We start from the raw sequence: 21,432 nt of genomic DNA, 5'->3' as shown, positions 1-21,432 counted from the left end.
TGATAACTTCAGTTACAAAAAACATAGATGGAAATTTTGCATAAATTGCTTGGCAAAAACTTAATCGTATAAAGATGAGAATAAAAAGGCTTCAACTGTTATTATGCCACTTATCAGCTTCTCTAAAAGGGTCAGTTGGTATGTTTTAATAAGACTAATTAAATACCTTAACAATGTCATTGAAATTTCCTGAATCTTTCAATAAATTACAACCTTCCTGTTTAACATGTTTTCATTTATTAATCTCACTTAAAATGCAAAGAACTTAAGAAATGAATTAACACTTAAGAATACCTCTCAGTTAATTCTGATTAAATGGGTTAAAAGCAAAGAATAAAGACCACCAGTGACCCCTGACATAATTAAAATTACAGCCTTCTATCACAATGTGTTAATCCTCTTATCTGAGCATTCTCTATAGATTTTTTTTTTCCTTTCAGGTTCTGCCTTGTTTAAATACACTGATTTTCCTAGAAAGTATTTTTATATTTATAGACACAAGTTATAAACTCCAAAGAAGTTTTAGTTTCATGCTCAAGAACACTGAGTAAATTTACTCAAGGCACTGTTGTTGGTTCAAGCAATAAACTAGAATGATGACTGTTAGCTAAAAACCACTCTGTTGTATAAAATACTGCTCTTGTAACCTTCCAAGAGATCTTACATTCTGTCACGAAATGGAGCAGTGCACTTGTGTATGCAAACCTGCCACCACTGTGCCTATTAATAGGCCTTACTAGCAAATCCTCCCAACAACTGTTAAGAGTCTTATAGAATTAGTTCTAAGACATACACTTTTTTTTTAAAAAAAAGAAAACAGAAGCAATTAATAAGCAAAGCTATAGCCAGGCGATGGTGGTACAAGACTTTAATCCCAGCAATCAGAAGGCACAGTCAGGTCTACAGAGCAAGTTCCAAGACAGCCAGAGCTATACAGAGAGATCCTGTCTCAAAACAACAAAAGCCATGGTCTAGTTATATGGAGAAAAAGTATATAGCCTGTAAATTCCCAACTGTGAACACATGACCCACTGACAGACAACCTAGGGATGAGCACTTGTTTCCAGCAACACTGTAGTGAACAAACAAACGGCAGTACTGGAACACTACATAGCAAAAAGCAAGGACAAATTACCAGCAGGTACAACAAGGCCAGTGAATCTCTGGCTCCTTATGCCCCAGGAGAGGAGCCAGACCCCAGACACATGCAAGAGTCCATTTAGAACACATGATGCTCAGTGAATGGCAAGGCCGACAAAGACCCTGTCCGCGTGATTGGTCCTGCCTCAAAATAAGTAAAGTGCACAGATCCTGAGGAATAATCCCTAAGACCTAGGCATGTGTGCATGCACTCTCTCTTTCAAATATAATAAAACAAATAACTGGTGTGTTCTTTGTAGGATACACCCCCGTCCAAGGGATTTTCTTAGTACAGAGAGCAATTCTTATCATTGGTGGCTCCATTATTAAACTGTTAACACTGGTTAACAATGTTTAACAGTTTGGATAATTAAATTGCAACATTAGTGGTGACTACATTATTATATCATCTAGGGACAGCAAAGGAGCTCAGTGGGTAAAGGCTCTTGTTGCCAAGCCTGAGTACCTGAGAACCCAGATGGTAGAAGAAGAGAACCAAGTCTCAAAAGTTGTCCTCTGAACTCCGTATGAATGCCCAGGCATGAATGGGTGTGCACATACAATTTGTACGTGCCACCATTCTGATTGTTGTATAAGAAATCTATATGAAACAATTTCAGTGGCCAATTCGTGGCCTCTGGGTTGTCAGTGTGGCCTTTAACCCAGCCCCACCCCCAGCGCTGTGCATACGAAATGCTGACATAACAGAGCCAAGTTACTGAATCTGATAAGTCACCTCTACCTTTAATGGCACTTTCCACTGTGTTTAGCTGCTTGTGTTACTGCTGCAGATGGCCATTCATTGATATGATTAAATTTGATGGTATGATAATGTATGGTAATCATGATTAATCAGAAACCCAGAAGCAAGTGGAGGATGCTGGGTATTATGTCACCTGCATTTTAAACTGCATTCTCTGCATGCAAGCCTGACAATATCTGACAGCTAGAAGGATCTCCTACCACATTCTCCTGCTACTCCTCAAAGATCTGATAAGAGAAAATGTCCATCATCCCTTCCCTATCTTAAGAGCTAATAATTATAAGGCATTGCAGCCATGTTGTAAAAACTGTAAGCACTCAAAAGCAAGGCTTTCCTTCCTAGAGAGCATAGACTTGATTCTCATCAGTGAGGCTGTAATCAGAAAAGAAATGGGATTTGCTGCAGCAGTCTCTCAGACATGATTTGCATGAAATAGCACTCAGGACCTATCCAGCAAGCCCCACTCACCAGCACCTGATACCACATCCCATCGCCTCGCCCAGAGCTCCGCCACACCAGCTTCATTTGTCAGGTTAGGACAAACAATAAAGACACTGCTAAAGGTTGATTCCAACTTAAAACTATAAACATTATCATCCTTGATCTAAATAAAGAGCAACAAAAACTTATTCAACACCAGTATGGAGAAAAGGAAAAGTGGACACATAGTCCCACTCTTAAGCAAGGGACTATTCTCAATTAATACCTTCTGGGAAAGGGAAAATCAACTGTCTCTAATGGGAGTATAACTGGGTATATCAACCACACTCCAGGGTAGGTCCCGTGCGTACATGCTGCTATTTTGGGAGGGGGTGTATTAGCCGGGTTTTATTGTTTTGTGTGCGTGTGTGTGTTCGTGTGTGTGGTGTGTTACTGGGCTTTTGTTTGACATTTGGTTTATTGTTTTGTGTGGAGGGAGGGAGGGAGGGAAGGAGGGAGGGAGGGAGGGAGGGAGGGAGGGAGGGAGGGAGGGAGGGAAGAATGCACGTGGGAGTATGAAATTGTGTGAGTAGGGAGGTGGGGAGGATCTGAGGAAGGAGAAAATATGATCAAAATATATGCAGAAAATTTCAACTAAAAAAAAGAAAAAGAAAAAAAGAGAGAGAGAAAATTTCTACAGCCTATCTATATGTTGCTGGGCATCAGAAACGTCACGAGTCTAATACAACATTACAAAGTCAAAGAACTGAAACAGCTTCAATAACCTATGTCAGGAAGCTTTATTCAGTGGTTCTTAACCTTCCGTATGCTATGACCCTTTAACAGCTTTTGATGACCTTCAAGCCAGAAATTTTATTATTACTCTATAACTATAAATTTGCTACTGTTATGAATTGTAAGTATGTTTTCTAACGATCTTAGCTGACCCCCTTGAAGGGGTCAATCGATATCCCCAAAGAAGTGGAGACCCACAGTCTGAGAATAACTGTTTTAAATGGAAATTTGTATATAAAACAGCAATGGAACTGAAAATGGAAAATATCTTCACAAAACTCCAAAGTCACATTTATTACAATAGTTGACATTTTAGCAATGCTGTGAGCAAACAATGTCTTTTCTAGGACAAATGACTAAATACATGAAGAGAAGAACTCACAACTTCTCATGGTAATGATATACAAAAGAGGAATTGTCTCTATGCAGTGAAACCAGCAGGATTTTTAACACGAAAACAGAAACACTTGAACCGAAAGTAGAACTCAGAAAAAAAGACAGGACCTGGCTATAAGGTAAACTAGTCCCTCCTAGTATAAAAACAAGACATCCATGTGCTCTGAACTGATACTGGCAAGCTCTAGCTGTACAGTGAGTGCAGTGATTGGTGCTAACAGGCAAGGAGCCAGAAAGAATTACCCTATGACCTCTGCCTTAGATGCTACTAGCTCCTGTGGGCATCTATAATTTAAATAACAGGTGCACTTTACATTCAGAAGATTTTAACACTGACTCAAGACAAATGTGAAACATAGCCATTCTCTGATTAATATCAATTGAGATATATTTGCAAGAAATCTCTAAGTCTGGTCTGAAAGTATAAAATAACCATTTAATTAAATTAAAAAAAGAAATCCACTGCATAGATCTAATTTTTAGCCTGAAGATTAAATCACAAAGTACTGAGGCTTCCCAAACATGGATGGAAAGGGTTAGAAGCTACATCCATGCATGAAGACTAACATGACACCAAAGACCGTGACCAAGGAGCCTCCAGAGCAGTTCCTTCCAAAAGTGAGAACTTACAACAGGATTTTCTTAGAGCATTTCTCACCTTGACATTTAAATCTTTGACCTAAAAGATGATATCCAATTATCAAATAGTCACTGTTTGTCTTACAACAACAGTCTGTATTTTGGTTTTAAGAGTGAAAATCTACAATAATGCTAAGTAATCACATGAAGGTGTTTGTTGTTAGGCTATCTCTATTAATTTAATGGTGGCAAGATGGAGGCAAATGTTGGAAATCATCTGGGCTCATTCCCCAGCTCCATTCAAACCACAAGCACAAAAACCTATCAAACCAACAAATCTAGAGGAAACTATCACTGGGAGGGGGTGAGGAGGAAGGAGGAGGAACCTGTACACATTCTACTTCTTTGTTATTTTTGAAGTTTTCATAAAATTGCCAAACAAAATGGACCTTTCAGCTAGTGCAGTTACCTCTAGTGAGGAAGAAAAAAAAACATATTCAGGTTGTGTGGCAAATGTACCATGGTCCTTTTCAGACCTACCCTACCTTTGTTTGCACTGTATGCTTCCCAGTCAGTAAGGCAAAGAAAGGAATAATTCCTACTTCAGTAAGTACTGACTAATCCTCCTATATAAATTCAATGTATCCTTGAAGACAAAGCAAAAAGAAAATTTTAAACATTCTCCCCTTTCTACACTACTCACTTTCACAAGTACCAGTAAACTGTGTAACAGTTTCCTCAGAAATTGTAACAATCCAACTGGCAGATACCTCCTTATGTCAAAGGTAAGCAATGAAACAGCATCAGGAAGTCCCTGAAACTGATCAGATTGAGTAGGCTCTTACCAGAATAAGCAATAAAAACTGAGAGTTCCCCTTACAAGGAAGCTGACCTGCAAAGAAAACTCTCAGACCAGAACAGCTGCCTGGAAGAGGTTTACAACCACCAAGACACCTGGAAAAGACTCTCTCCAACCTGTTAAGCTGCCTGTAAGCTGTGTAGGATGCTTTGGGTTCCCTGCTTTGTGAGCTGTTACCCATGGTGGGTTGGCCTATGAATCGTTTCTGCTCCTGTAAGTAAGCCCAATAAAAACTCATTGGTTCACTAAAGTGGGACTTCAGTGGTATTCATACCTTACTGTTGTGGGATTCCTATTTGGGGTGAGTAGGTATGTGTATTATACCTCCTAAAGAACCATTTTGTCATACAACTACTTCTAATAGGAAAACGAGCTGTGTACTAGTATGTGCAGCATTCTCCAGAATAATGTCTATTCTCAGAGCAATGAGAACACTCCACTTGAGAATGATGAGCAGAACAAACTTTACTCTGCTCAATTTCCAATTCTACTGAAACTGCTATAAAGACTTCCAAATTCAAATTTAATTTTATGCACCAAAGAAATACAATGAATCCAGTAGACTTAGAAAATCTAAAGTTGGATTTCTTAACTGAATGTTTATTATTTCTGTGTATAATCTCTGCATGAATGTGTGTGACTTGATGTTGGGGATGGAACTTAGAACTTTGAACATGCTTGTCAAGCAAGCATTCTGGTGCTGAGCCATAATCTCCAGCCTTTCATTTTCTTTGAGGCAAAGACTCACTATCTAGCCCAGGCTGGCTCTACCTCAGGATCCATCTGCCTCAGCCTCTCACATGCTAGGTTTACAGGCATGTGTTGGGACTGTGGGCCATTTTATAAAGCAAGAGTCAGTGTAAGTAATACTAATTGTCTCTTAATTTTTGAGAAGGGCTGGGTTAGTGGCCAGCAGTAATAAATGGCCAAAGGCTTAATTAGACCATAATATTGTTTCGGCTGTCTTCATAATTTTACTTAAGTTTTAAATAAAGACACAACTTGGGCTTCATTTAATACCGCCTACCACCACATTAGGAAATAAAACTCTGAGCTACTGCTCCAGTACGGATGTCTGTGTGCTTCTCACCATGATAATCAGGGACTAAGCCTCTAAAACTATAGGCAAGCCCCCAAATAAATGTTTTCCTTTTGAAGAGCTGCCTTGGTCACGGTGTCTCTTCACAGCAACAGAGCAGTAACTAAGACGGCAGCCACAAAGCCTTACAACCTGACAACCTGAGTCCCATCCCTGGTCGAAGGAGAGGATCACTCCCTTCCAAGCTGTCCTCTGACCTCCAAGTGCTTAGCTTTCATTTTCCTCTAGTAATATTCTTCATAAAACGGCATTAGGGTTTTTTTTCTTCTTCTATTATCAGATAAAATTCTGTTTGTACAAGTGAAAAATAAAAGTTAAATGAAAACTGCAAATTACTCTAATTTCATATTGACAATCAATTTGTTTCATAAAAATATTACATAAGTTTCTGAAAACCAGAATTGCTTTTTTACATCAAATTCTAGCACCATGATGTAAATTAAACATAAAAACAAGACCAATAGCAAATGTCACCCAGGCCTGAGAAAAGAGAAGCAGCGTTACAAATGAAACCAAGGAAACCAGTGCTTCCTCAACCGTGCATGGAACATCGCCATGGCAGCCGGGGGGTGTAGCCATTTACAAAGATGTTATGAATTGGGACTGGCAACTAAAAACAATGAATTAAAAGCTAAATTTATACAACTTGAACAGCAATCTAAGAAAAAAAAAAAAAAAACCTTTGCTAAATATGGGAACAAGGCAAGAAAGAAACAGCTTCAGATGGTACCACAAATAACAGCTACAAAGCAAGAGTGTCTCAAAATTACTCTAAACCCTGAATTTAACACTGGACTTTTCAGTACAACACTGCACTGTTCAGTGGACCTGGTTAGTTAGGCAGGCTCTCCATCTAATCTGTCTGGAGCTACCACACACATCCATCTCCTGTTCATCATCAAGAGGCAACATACTCAAAATCTTTTTTCCATACAAACAGCATTGGTATTTCATTGCCTGGACTAATTTCCCCAGGGCACTTAAGAAGAACATATATTCAGGGCAGTAATAAACCAAGAATTCAAAGAAAGTAAAATGCATATATTTAAGGAAATACTGAACTATTTTCTTCTAGTTACAGATAAATGACAAGAAGCATATGAGTATGTGCTTTGTTTTAGACTTAAAATTTTCACTTAAGAACAGGAAACCTGTGGCTCAGGAATACTCTCAGCTCTTTAATAACCAAGCACTTCATTCTTATTTCCTAGAATTTAACACAAAGACTCACATATGTCATATTTCCTGTAAGGAAATGGTGTGCCCTCAACACAGAACCATGGCAAAATCAGAATTCATATTCTTTAAGATGAAAGGCATTCCTCAGATAGTCCTGATTCAGCAATTTTACAGCTACAAAATTAATTCTGCTCTCAAACAGCCAGTGACCTTAACATTTTAAAAAATATTTTCACCAGAGACTGCAGTGAACATTTACCAATGCCCACATTATTTCTGGCCAGACACGCGAAACACCAGTACCTCTCAGTTACCACATACTTCCCCCTGCCAGAGAAAAGAACAGCTGCTACTCACTGGAAATCTTTGGGGTCCCACAGCAGGCCTTGGCTGGCTTGGAACTGGCAGCAAGGGCACTGTAAGTAAAAAAATACATTTCAATCACTTGGCATCAGACCAGGTGGCAGGAAGATAACACATAAGCTCTTGAACAAAGTATACATTACATACACTGTGCACACAATAACATTAATAATAATCAAAGGTGTGATACAGCACAACTTTAAGACGGCTCTGGGAAATGAGACAGAAAGACACAAAAATGTACCTGAAGAAATCAACCCAAATCACTTACACAGTGACAAATCAACCTGTTTCACTTTCTACAGTTACAAAATGAATTCCATACATTAAACTAGATTGTGGTTAGTACAGTTAACACCACGATTTTATAGGCTCAATGTAAACTGAGCCTGTAGGCCACCACCTTATTTGATCAAAAGCAAATCTAGCAGAAATCCAAACCTCCCTTAAAAGTCTATTTCAACTGAAAATTTCCTGTGAGAAGACTCAGAGCAAACAGGAATCTAAAGGAAAAGAGCAGGCTATGAAGCAGAGAAAGGAAAAAAAGAAGAGTATTCTCCTCTCAGATTATAATGAAGGTGTAGAAAAGTTGGTGCATTTAACAACAGATAGACAGTATTTTTAAATCAAATACCAAATATAAAACACCCAGCTTCTCTACCAAACCATTTATAGATACTAAACAATTCCAACACAGCACAGTATGAACTGGGAGATAAGAGCTAATTCTAATGAATGGGTTTGTTAATAGAACCTCAGGGGAGTTGGCAATACTGACAATGTCTCCACTCTCTTTGTTCCAGAAAAATAAACCATGTACAGAGTTCACAGGAGCAGAACAGAACGTGGGAACAGGTGTGATCTGGCCCAATCCAGAGAGCAGTAGGATCAAGACCCAACTCCTCCCATGCACCTCATGGAGCAGAAGGGAACTTAAAATTTTTGATGTTTCCACCAGTCTAGTTAAGCAATGAACCTGAAACTTTGGTATTTACTACTTACTTAGACAATTAGCAGCCTGTGTATCTAACAGAAGACATTTTCAATTTATTATGGTTGTAAGGATAAATATCTGGAGAATAATTTAAGCATCTATCAAACAGGTTTAATTATATTACAATGAAGTAGTCTTTCACCCTCAAAAAAAAAAAAAAACCAGACATAATTTTAAAAAGACATTCAAGGCTTGGGGACTCTATCTCAGTGGAAAAGCATTTACCTAGCACTTAGCGTAAAGGAGATTTAGTTTCAGCACCAACACCACATATATACACACATGCAAACATACTCATACACTTACTCAGTAAATGAATTTTCAGAGGGATGTAGAGATAATTCAGTGGTTACGAGTGCATACTCTCTCTTGAAGGGACTCAAGTTCATAGCTCCATGCTGGACAACTAACAACTACCTACAATTCCAACTCAAGGGATCCAACACCATTCGGCCTCCATGGACATCTACATGCACATGCACCTACATCAACACATATTCACCTAAGTAAAAAGAAGTCTATCTAGGCATAGAGATGCATGCCTTTTATTCTAGCACCCAAGCAGCAGAAACTGGCAGATCTCTGTGAATTTCAGGTTAGCCTAGTCTACAGAGTTAATTCCAGGCCAACCAAGACTACATACTAAGACCCGGGATGGACGGGCGGGCGGGCGGGCGGGCGGATGGATGGATGGATGGATGGATGATGAATAGAATGTACAGAACACATCTTGGCACTCAGCCTCTCCCAAGAGTTGGAGCTTCAAATTAAGCTTTATTAACAAAGTACTAAATGAACAAACACTGCTAGGACTTCACATGAAACCAGTAAGAATAAGGTTTTCCTCTTTCTGACATCAGGTACACGAAAGGCAAGAAACAAGTAGTATCAAAGATTCTGGTTTCATGGTGACATTGAAGAGCTTCAAACAGACTCTGCATTTACTGAGTCACTCAAGTTCCAGGATGCAAGACCTGAATTTAGTACTTTCCCAATCTGGTGACATCTAGCAAATAACACCACTTGGCCTACAGAACATTCCGGGGCCTATTTTACAGCTTCACTATTTTGTGCTTCCAACACTATTATTTCTGTTAAGCTGAAAAAAAAAATCTATACATCTTACCAGCCACCAGTTTCCCACTGAAATTTACAAGGAAATACCTAATTAACTGATGCTGGTGTAGGACAACCTTGGTGAAGTTCAATCTGGGGAAACAAAAAGAGACTTATGTTGGGGGCTCAGAGATGATTAGATCCCTAGGACCTGCAGCAATGTCACATGGCTATATAACCCAGCTGCAATCCTAGCACTGGGAAGACAAAGATGGAGAATGCCTAGAATAAGCAAGCATCTTGACTAGCACAGGCAAGGGACCCTATGTTTCCTCTCTCAACCAGTGAAATCTCTCTACCTCTGAAGTTCACCATCAAAATTCCCTCTCCCTCCCTCCCTCCCTCCCTCCCTCCCTCCCTCTCTCTCTCTCTCCCTTTCTCAGGAGTCCCAAAGTATCAAGGATTCCTCCCACTCTTCCCGAAGGTGAGTTCCTTACCAATCCCACTGCTATTCCAAACTCAGACCCAAGCCTCATACTACCTAGAGCTTCAAGTATCTCATGCTACCTCCCCTACTTTGCAGAATCAGTTCCTGAGTCATCGCCACCATCTTCGGAACACTCCATTCCAGTCCCACTGCCACCTCTGGAAGAAGGTGCCTGCCTTCCTGTCCATGTAGCTGTCAACACTCCATCATCTCTCTCCCTCCAGGAGCAATTTCAATAATTTTCTCCCTGTCTGATATCTTCACAGGACTCATCAATTTCAGGCCCTGCTTATCCACTGCTCTGTAAACATAGCTGTCTATGCTAAATCCACAATAGGAGGTAAGCATAGCCCGTGACACAGCATCATGCCGGCTCTCAGCTCCAGTTGTTTCCTCCAAATGTGGGAATCACTCCTGATCTGCCCCCAGAACATGGCTTCAAGGCTTCTCCTCACACTCTTCCACATATTCTATTCCCACACTTGCTCACTAGGAAAACTGAGGCCATCACAAGAACTTATCCAAGATTCTGCCTCCTACCACCACACATGGATGGCGGCCACCTCCTGTACTTACACTACTGCCCCAGATCCCATGTCTGTAAGTTCCCCATTCCTACTCCTAGTTCTCAGGGTCCTGCCAAGATAAGCTTTGCTTCTTACCTAGAACAGTGGTTTTTCACTCGTGTGCATCCCTGTGAGTATGGGACATGACTCAACCTGTTTTAATCTTTCTCAAGCCATCTCACCCCCTCTCCACCCCTCCAACAACCTATTGACAACAACTTTGTTTTAGAGAACACTATGGAAAGAAAGCCTGTCAGTACACAACAGGACCTTCCCATTCTAGGCCCAATTTAGTCAGGCTCCTTCCTATCACTTTTACTTTACAATCCACCAGTAGAAATGCCGCCTTCCTTCAGCCCAGGGCAATCAACAGCCTATCCAGCAGTCACTTGCTTCCTCAGTTTCCCAGCCCACCCCCAGAGGCTCTGCCAGATTCTCTTAGTCTTCCACACACAACCCCAGCACCCCAGGTCTCTATACACCTACACCTCTGCTAATGCTCTAGGACCAGTAGCTCTCAACCTCCTTACTGCTGTGATCCTTTAATACAGCTCCTCATGTTTTGGGTGACCCCAGCCAGAAAATTACTTTTATTGGTTCTTCATAACTTCATTTTGCTACTTTAGGAATTGTAATATAAATATCCATGTTTTCTGATGGTCTTAGGTGACCCCTGTGAATGGGTCTTTGACAACCCCCAAGAGGGTCGCGACCTACAAGCTGAGAACCACTGCTGTAGACCAGCAATGTCCAACTTGAACTGTTAGCCCAGATCATTCCGACTTGCTCACTTGTTAACTAGTCACCTACATCTTCCAAGATACTCACCCAGCCTCCCATTGCCTCTGCTGCACAATCCTCTGACTCCTGGCTTTTGCAGTCATCTACTAGCTAGACAGACACTTCTCCCCAGGTACACTTCCTGGTCCATCCACTAAGCTAGTCTTCACAAGCTATTACCTTTTACTACATCACAGACTACTCAAGAAATAGCTTGTTGTTACTGAGCAGAATTGAGGCAAAAATGACACTTTTGATTTTCAGTTAGCTCATGAGACACCTATCAAGACCTTTCACCTTTCCAATTTACCCCAAATGCTAAAGGACTATTAAGCAGCTGCAATGAGCTCTAATGGCACCCTACTTCAACAACTGATCTGTTGTCACTGTGACTTCTGGTCTTGCTCTTTCCTTCTTGCACTACAACGTGCATTAACTAGTGACTCCTGGGCCAAACATGCTGCTGATGTTTCCAGTTGTCTCCACAGTAGCCCATTTTTAACTCAGGTAAGAGAATCACTACAAGTTGTTTGGTCTAACATCATTTACACAGTATAAGGATCAAATAGTAGGATGTCATTAGCAAAAAAATAGTAATAGAGCATTAAAATGATACATAAACAGAAGCACAATGACTAGAAATGCATTCTATTACCAAATGACCAGTTTCAGCTATGTGAGAACAAAAATTCCTTTTTGCCCCAGATTAATATACCATAACCCAGGCAACTCCTCCCAGGAAAAACTAAGTCCTTATATTGGCCCACACAGAGGGGACTCTGTATCACTTCTCTCCTTTTGCTAAACACAAGGTGTTTGTCACTCTTAATTACTTCAAACCCAAGACCTGTGCTCAGTATCAACATCCCCTTTTACTGTGTACCTCTCCAAGAGTTGTGACCATCTTCAATGACTCATTCTGAATGTCCCTAGAACTAACAACCAACTCAATGAACCCCTAGATAACTGTATGCGTTCCTGTAACTTTAATTTTTTCCAACGCTTGTTTTTAATGATGGGTCTTAAATACTTTAACCTCCCTTTTAGCCCACTATCCACCAGAGGTAGCAGAAACTAAAGGATACGGGGGACGTGGACCTGTTTAGAAATGGTTCTTGGGAGCAAGTCCCATCTGTGTTGTCTGGAAATGGGTAATTCAGTTCACAGGTCAGCAGTGGCAACTCAATCCACTCACAATACCTCACGAAAATATCAGCAGTCCAGTTTAGTAGTCAGGTTAGCAGCAGGGGTGGTATGACCAAGCAGGAAGAGCCAGGCCTCAGTCTCAGCACAAGTCAGCAGGAAAGAGCCAGAGAGACATCACGGAAAGTTCTCGCCTGTGCCTCTCTCTCAGCACAGTGAAGATCAGCAAAGAAGAAAGACCAACAAGCACTGTACAGCTAGCTCTATCAGCAAGCCTAGCTCAGCCTCCATCACTTTCTGTAGAGTCCTATTTATACCCTCCAAACATCACGTGTCGGCATGGTCTTGCCTCAGCACGTACATCTGTCTCAGCTATATCACGCTGCCAATCAGTCCGAGTCCGTGGAAGCACATCACCAGAGTGTTTTGGCGTGCTTCTCTCTATGTAGTCCCAACCAATGCAATGTAAGGCAGACCAATACATGTGTAACATTACCAAAGAGTCCTTCATCACGTGTCCTCTCAACATGCTTGCTTTAGCAGAACATCCTCTCTCCTGGGTCTGCTTCAGCAAAATGTTCCTTCACGAGTCTGCCTTAGTCTTTACCTGTATCCACTTCAGGAAAACACTCCTTCACCTGTGTGCCCCAACAAAACACCATCCAACACAACTGACTCTCCAAAGAACTTTCAAGTTTCCACTTCACACTCCCAACACTGTTCTACTTTCCCTCTTCATCTGCATTTCATATGCCACACAAGGCCTATTCCCAACCTTGGGTACTGACAGTCTGCCTCTGCCCATGAAGAAGCAAGAACATGAACAGAACTCTGGTCTGCTCTGCTCTCCAACAAAGCCAAGTTGCCTAGAACAGGTGGAATAGAGAGAGAGAAGCAAGTGTTTCAAGAAGCTACATATAACAGCTTCCAGCTCCAACACCTCTTCTGTTATAGCAATAAAGAAAAGATAACCTGGTTCTTCCGTGCCAGGTAACACAAACTAAAGAGGCACACCATGTATGACCTAAGGAGAACAGCTGTCACTTCCAACATCCTTGCCATGAGACATATGAAAAAAGCATTCAGAGACTTCAACAACTATCTTCAGGTTGTGCCTCACATTGAGACTGGCACAGTATATTCCATTCAGTCACAAAGACAGACAGACATTTTGAAGAAAGGAGTTTCTTCAAAGTTACAGTACAAGCTACACTGTGTCTGTGACTCCTCACAGACCTGAACATGAATCTAGCTGCTACTGGGGTGGCTTTGTGAATGAACCATACCAGAAAAGAACACGCACCTTGAACAGGGGTTACCACGGTCCCCTTGAAGTGTGGGTTGATGTGGATGTTCTTGGGCTGCTGAGGGGTCACTGGGGGAGGGGTCAGCATCATCCTTGGAGTCTCAATCTGGGGGGACATGTGCACTCCCTGAGGAGGAGAGGGGTGATGCGGGTGTTGTAAGGGGAGTAGAGGCTGCAGCTGCTGCTGCTGGAACAGACTTCTGATTGGCTGTTGCTGAGGTGGTGGTGGTGGTGGAGGAGGAGGCTGCGGCTGTGGAGGAGGGATTAATCTTGGAGAGTGAGCCTGAAAACCACCAAAAGAAAAAAATTTACAGAAATCAACATTTAGAATACAAAAGCAATGCTGATGTGCTAAAAGCTTACACCAGTTAACTTCTTAGATATAAGCTTACAGTAAAAACTTGTACATAAACTTTGTACACAGGATGAGCAATAAACTTACAAAATGTCACGCAACTCAGCCAGTCCACGGCAAAGAGAGAAGAAATGATAGCCCACACAGCATGCATTGTGAAGAAGTAAATTCTGCCCAGGAAACAAACTGCTCATAAAGAGCAAAGATACCCATAGCCTCTAAGCATAGTTAGTTCTGCCTCTCCTCAAGGGGATAGAAGGCAGACAGAAGCAATCACTAGAAACTTGCCATTAAGAAAGCATCAGGGCTACGTAGAGCTGTTCCGAGAAGATACTTTGAGAAAGTGGTATCTGGGCCAAGCCTCCATTGGAGAAAAGAGAAGCATCGTAGAGAGAGTGATAGACTATGAATGGAGAAAAATAGGCAAAAGGACTTCCTGTTTAGTTTGGGGGGGGGCATAGACCATGTATAGAGAGGGTCAATAAACAAACAAATAGAAGTACAACTTGAAGTAGCCAAGAAACCTAAAGTAGCCCTGCAATTCCCTACAGACCCATGTCTCAAGTCCCCATTGAAAGGTTGTACTGGAAGCAGCAAGCCCATGCCTGACAGGACCAGAAAGTGAGTTGGAGTCAGACAATCTGATTCCCAGAGTTTTGCTTTTAATCACTAATCAAATCAACTCTACTGCTAATTAGCAGTCAAAACACTTGTAATTCAGCTGTCTAATTAGTCCTTTTCCATGGGATCATGCCCAATTATAGAGGGTCTCTGCATTCCAAGTGAAAGATACAACATGCATGGTGAGGAAGCCCCAATGATGTCCTTTCTAGAAAAGTGACTGACTGTTCATAGTGTGAAATGGACGAGATGAAAACAGGCCCAGGCCTGTGACAGGCCATGGCAAAAGGCAAATAGAAGAACAACCACAGTCTGACGAAAGACTTCAGAGAAACAGTAAGATTAAAGTTAAGATTAAAATTAAATTGTATATGGCCTCGGCTGGCTATCTTTCCCAAGAAAGGACTTCTCCAAAGATTCAGAAATCAATAAACCTAGAATCCAGGGCATGCTAATCATTACTTTTATGCATGCAAGTGTGAACTGGAAAAGGCTGCATGTTGTTTGAGCTTATTGAGAGAGGCTGGCACTGAAATTGGGGAGGGGGGCAGTGTCCTCCCCATTTCAGATACAAGTATGTTTGTCTGGGGGTGGAATGCCCCCCCCCAACTTTCTGACAAGAAGGGAAGAGAAGAACACACTGCCCAAGAATAAAAAAAATCAATCCATTGTTATTGAGAATAGCTAAGTCATGTCATCACGTAATGGCTAATACTGAGAATAACAAACTGTTTAATAGTAGGTCTTACTATTGTTTATCTCATGATAGAAAAATACCTAAAATACCTACAGTGTGAAAGAGAAAGCTGTTTCTTCAGCCATGGGAAGTTCATTAATGAAGAAAAAGCTAAACTAGAAATACCTCAACATCCCTGATTGGTTTCTGCTGGATGCTATAAGCCCCTGATTTAATAATGTTACCCTCCTACTGTCAATACTCATTAACCTGGAGGGCCTCAGCTGAGTAGAAAATTCTGCACTGGCCTGGACTCCACCAGATACTCTAGCTGGGTGCTTTAGAGAGGCTGGCTTCCCACAGCTGATTTCTCCTGAAAGGAGAGCACAAACCCTGAGAGAGATCAGGAGAAACACAACTACTGCAAATATTCCTACCAAAGACATGGTAACATGACATGGTGGAGATGTTACCGCATGGTACAATCTTCACACAGCATGTCAGTGTGAGAGGTAGGAGGGAAAGAAAGCAAAGCAGCCCAAAAGAGAAAGGAAGTCATGTGACACCTCAGATTCTGGGGTATGAGCCATAAGACAAGCACCCAAAATGAGAGTTCACTAAGAGTGAAGTCCTCTTCAAGAAGAACAGAACCCAGAGAGCCCAGATCAAGAAACAAGACTCAAGAACAAGATCAAGAAACAAGACCCAAGAACATTCCTCCGACGATATGGAGGTGAACAGGCAAGGGGACAGATCCATTCTTCATGAGAAGTAAACAGGATCAAGCACTTCTGTGGCTTGGGAAGGGACACCATGGGCAACCTCACTGACATGATAGCCCAGTTTGGAAAGACAAGGCTGCCAAGTGCATGGCTGGTCAGAGGGTTTGGTGGCTATACAACCCACCAGGTGGTCAATCACACCAGCATCTAAAGACACAGCTACCCTGTCAAGATACAGGTTACCTTTGCGTTTTGACTAGCTGTTAAAGGTTATCTCCCACCTGCTCTCTATTTTCCTTCTCACTGGTAAATAGGCACTCATGTTGATGAAAAACTAGTCTGGGGCATAACTTGTTAACCTTGATGGAGAACCAAACAATTGCAATGTATTAAACTTTCAAGTGCTATCACCCACCTTTCCCTCTTCCCTTGGGGCACATTAAACTAGATTCTCACGCAAGGCCACCAACCACCCTTTCTACTTCATCACTTCACCAATGGTTGGTATCTGAAACACTGTTAACAGAAGCCAAGTGCAGGCTGCAAGCCTTAGAGGGTATGTGGTATACACTAGGGGCATAGCTTACATCAAGTTTCTTCCTAACACTGTCTTCCAAACGAGAAAACCATGAAGTTTACCTTTAGCTTGCAAAAGGACAAAATACCAGGACTCCTATCTTCTGAGACCTCCCAGAAGAAATTTATCCAAGGTTAACTGCATAATTCAGTCTCAAGTTATGAATGTTTTAAAAAGATATCATAATTAAGAAAAAGTGCTATTGAGGAGAAAACCTATAGAAAAAGTTTATAAAACAATCACCTATGTTAACATCAGCATATCTCAGCAGCATACTTAAGAAGGCCTCACTGATATAGGGAAGAAAAGCAGGGAAGTGTTGAGATGGATTTTTAACTACCAAATAATGAAAGGACCCAATCCTCAGTCTACAAATAAAATCTTACCACAAACGAAAATTGAGAAGCCTCAGCCATATCTCCTACTGTTCAGTGTCACTTCAGAGAAGGCGAGTGTGAACTGTGTGAATTACAGGATACACTTCCACTGTTCTAAAACTGTCAGTACTGCATTATAACACCATAATTACCACAACAGGCGGCTGTGTAGGAAGCAGGGCAGGCCTGTGCTCCTTCATCCTTCCCCTCTCGTTGTTGTCTCGCCTCTGGTCTCCCATTCCACGGCACATCAGAGAGCCTCCTCGCCTTCCTCCCCGACGGGAGCCATAGCGCCCCTGCTTATGCTGTCGCTCTCTTTCTTCAAACTCAAGCAATGCAGCTTTGGCTTCTGCAGAAAGCTCTATGTAAAAAGATGTACGGGTGTTAAGTACAGCCCACACTACACACATCTGTGGAGAGAGTACCAACCTCTAATACAAGTATCATCTATCAATCTTAAGTGCTTTCATTTTCAGTGTAGATTTAGTAAAAAAAGGTAGCCAATGTTCACAGACCATTACACAGACCATTACAGTAGAGGAGAAAACTGCTCCAGTGAGGCCAGAAAGAGAATGCCACTAGCCGGGCACAGTGGTGCATGCCTTTAGTCCCAGCACTCAGGAGGCAGAGGCAGGTGAATCTACACGAATCTGAGGTCAGTTTGATCTACAGAGTGAGTTGCAGGACAGCCAGGGCTACACAGAGAAACCCTGTTTCAAAAACCAAAAACAAACAACAACAAAAACAAACAAACAAAAAAACTCAAGAAAATGCCACTAATGTGCAGTGACACAGAATCTGGAGGAAACAAACACACAAACAAACCCCAAAAAATCCCAAGTTTTCTGACATAAATCAAAGTCAGTACTGACCCTTCTGAAGTCAAATCATTAAGAATATCTCCTGAATGGGACAGTCATTAACTGCATTTTGCTTTAAACTGTTACATTCATTAGCATATATGTCATGCTGTAAAAAGACATCATGTGTCCATGCAGCCAGCTACAGAGACCTTGTCAAATGAGAAGAAAGCCATGCCAAAATAAATAAATAAATAAATAAATAAATAAATAAATAAAAGCTGGCAACTTGAAGCACTGCAGGAGCTTCCTGCAAAGTCTATTTATGTTCCTATGTTTCACAGTGCAATGAACATGGCACAGACCCTAAAAAATCTTCCAACCACACATTATCCTAAGGGTCTAAGGGAGCCCTTTCATCCATATAGGGCCCCTTCATTTTACAGTAGTGTCTAAAATAATACTATTTAGTAGTAATACTACCACATAGTAGTACAGCCTATATTAGTAAACATGCATTTTCTCAAACTATCACCAAACACTATCGTAAGCCTTCCTTCTCCACTGAGAGCAGTAAAGTATCACTGAAGTCTACTTTGACACATCAGACTAAAAAATCTCTAAGCTATGATTCATTTTCTTGGAAATATTGATATGGAATCCCCTCTCATTCAAATGAATATAAACCCTTGGAAAGAAAACATAATAATCTTTTAACCAGGATAGATTTTTATTCTAATCTTGACTACATTATTGCTTCACACACACATTTTATGCAGTGAATCAGCAATTATTTTTCTAGTGGTTCTGAGTGTCAAGATTAATTTTACTATCCTCAGTAATAAAATGGTTTCAAATGACATCTTTAATCAGCAAGAAAAAATGCTCTCCACCAATTGAGACAAGCTGTCACAAAAGGTCACCAAAATATGACAGGATAGAAATTACATTTGTAACTTCAACTGAAATGTTAATTTCCCCATCAGTGTTTCCTGAACTATGTCCAACTCCTAAAGGGATATATCATAAAGCAACTACAATCATACTACACTATTTCTAGCAACAACATATTTGCATCCAGATAATTAGAGAGCAATTAGAAATGAATATATACTTATGGTACACAGTTTGGCAAAATAAAAATGGCAAACATCAAAAAAAAAAAAAAAACTGAACCCCCAAAGTTTTAAAACAAGAGCCATAGTATAAAACAGTTAAGAATGTGGCTACTACTAGCATTACCACCCACCAACTGTCACCGGATCTAAGGGCTCTTCCCACAGGTCTTTAGTCTCCAATGAAACAGCCAGGGTACTAGTTCAATAGCCAAGATGTAAGGCTTGCCAAGCAGTTAAGACAAAGTAATAACAAGTAATTTAATGCGATGTATGTGCCAGTGAGGTTGAACACAAAATTCAGAGACTGACTAGGAAGCTTAGCTTTAAAAAACACTTTCCCTCACAGCCATGCTGCTTTCCAAAACCACTCCAAGTCCAACTCTGCTTCCTGGAGCAAGAGAAGCCATTGCTCTTCACTTGTAGGCCGAGTCTAGAGAAAAACAGGTCAAAGTATCCTTTATGTTGAGCATGCCCTGGCATTTTCATATACAATAAACCAATTCTTTACACACACAGTCTAGCTCAACTGGGCTCTACCAGAGAACTACCACCTATGTCTGTGGCTTCCTCTGCACAAAATGATTTTATGTTCTGAATTCACAGTTGGATGATATCCTTGGGAAAGTGGAGAAAAGCACCACTTAAATATATTTCTGTAAGGTTTAACTTGCGGAAAAAATCCTGACAGTGAAAAGGGCTAACCAACTAAATAAGAATGCCTTACCCCCAAATCCTACTTTTAACCCAGCCTGAAGTAAATATCCCAATCAACAAGTAAGATTTTGCTCTTTAACAGAGAGGGTCATGTGTATGATACAGCGCTCTTCATACCTGAGACAACATCATGTGTCTCAGTGATTAAACACCATCATTCTAGATCTCAAAAAGATCACTTCACACACAAGCTTTCAGACTCAGAAATGAGAAGTACCACAGCAACTGATTCTCAAGATTAACCAAAACTATCTATCACTAAAGGAGTAAGTTGTTATTTGTGGGTTGTGGAGTTGGCTCATGAATTAACACTGGTTGCTTTTCCAGGGGATCCAAGTTCAATGACCAACACCTACACAACCATTCATAAACACCCTTAATTCCAGTTTCAGAGGATCCGGGCCCCCTTTCTGAGCTCCACACTCATGATAAATGCACATTTATTTCGGGCAAACATTCAAAACACACAAAATAAAATAAATCTAATTTTTATAAGTTTTTATTTGTAAACAAAATGACAAAAAGAAAACAAAATAATCAAATATTCAAAAACTATGCATCACTAGAGAACATAGGAACTCTAAAAGAAACACATTCATCTCAGTATAAAAGCAGAAAACTGCTTTACAATCCAATAAACTTCATCTTGGGACTAGGGACACAAAACCAAGGCTACAGGTAACACTCGAGTAAACTTCCAGCTCTCAAAGGCTGTGGCACCGTCTTCCTCACTGAACCTTCTATATGTCCATTGTCTGGGAAGGTACAAGTCCTATTAGGAAGCTCCTTCTCTCAGGAAATCAGTCTTCTGAAGAGTGGTAACATCCTTTGTGTATATATATTAAGAATGACTCAACTTGGAAAGAAGTTACTAGTAAACTTTTAAAACATTATGGTTCCTTATATTAGAACTCTAGATAAAGAAAAAAGAACTTTTAACATTTTTCTTTTGTTCAATTACCTAGCCAAATTACCACATTCTACAAAAATGCACTTAGTCCTTTTTAGAGGAAAAATACATTATCCAATTGTTTTCCCTTGTAGGACTGCTCCTAAGGACTCTAAGGCCTCTCCTCCCCATTTCCAGGGATGTGACCTGTTCATAACAAAACACCCCTCCTAGCCTTTGTCTCTGGAGAAGACTGGTTATAGCTATTAGGTATCTTGAAAAGAAAACAGATTTGACAGCTTTCAAAAAAAATGAAAGTATACATGACTCTGAAAAGAAGGGAAGGAAGCAACAGTCCTTTAAAAAAAAAAAAAAAAAGAAGATGGACCAAACTGAAATATGAATACAGGCAAGTGGAACATTCCAGAACAGCCATGCTCACATCCTCAGAAAGAGCTATAATGAATTTGAGTAACTGTGGTGGGTTGCATCTGTGTTAGTGGATGAGGGCAGCTTCGTGTTCACCTGGAGAATCTGTATATGCCCCTGAAAGATGCATGCTGCTTGCTCATCTTTAGTAGTAAAAACAAGTGTGTTGTGGTTTGAATGAGAACAGCCCTTATAGCTTAGGGAGTGGGGGAACCCCAAGTAAGTGAAG

At 40.8% G+C, this 21,432-nt stretch overlaps 1 protein-coding gene across 5 annotated transcripts in view; it reads right to left on the bottom strand.

The window, feature by feature from the left end:
* The window catches only part of Rbm33 (RNA binding motif protein 33), a 101,971-nt gene that overhangs the window by 43,178 nt on the left and 37,361 nt on the right, over positions 1-21,432 (bottom strand). For all 5 annotated transcript variants that reach the window (XM_028774640.1, XM_028774641.1, XM_028774643.1 and 2 more), the window contains 3 exons: positions 17,406-17,614; positions 13,923-14,208; positions 7,588-7,646 (listed from right to left, as the gene is read on the bottom strand). In XM_028774640.1, the coding sequence (XP_028630473.1) occupies positions 7,588-7,646; positions 13,923-14,208; positions 17,406-17,614 (554 nt within the window). The remainder of the gene's footprint in view (positions 1-7,587; positions 7,647-13,922; positions 14,209-17,405; positions 17,615-21,432) is intronic.

The sequence above is a fragment of the Grammomys surdaster genome, unplaced genomic scaffold (assembly GCF_004785775.1).
Source record: "Grammomys surdaster isolate TR1022 unplaced genomic scaffold, NIH_TR_1.0 242, whole genome shotgun sequence".
Lineage (NCBI taxonomy): Eukaryota > Metazoa > Chordata > Mammalia > Rodentia > Muridae > Grammomys > Grammomys surdaster.
Note: the sequence above shows the minus strand (reverse complement) of the source record. Positions and strands in the feature narration are given on the sequence as shown.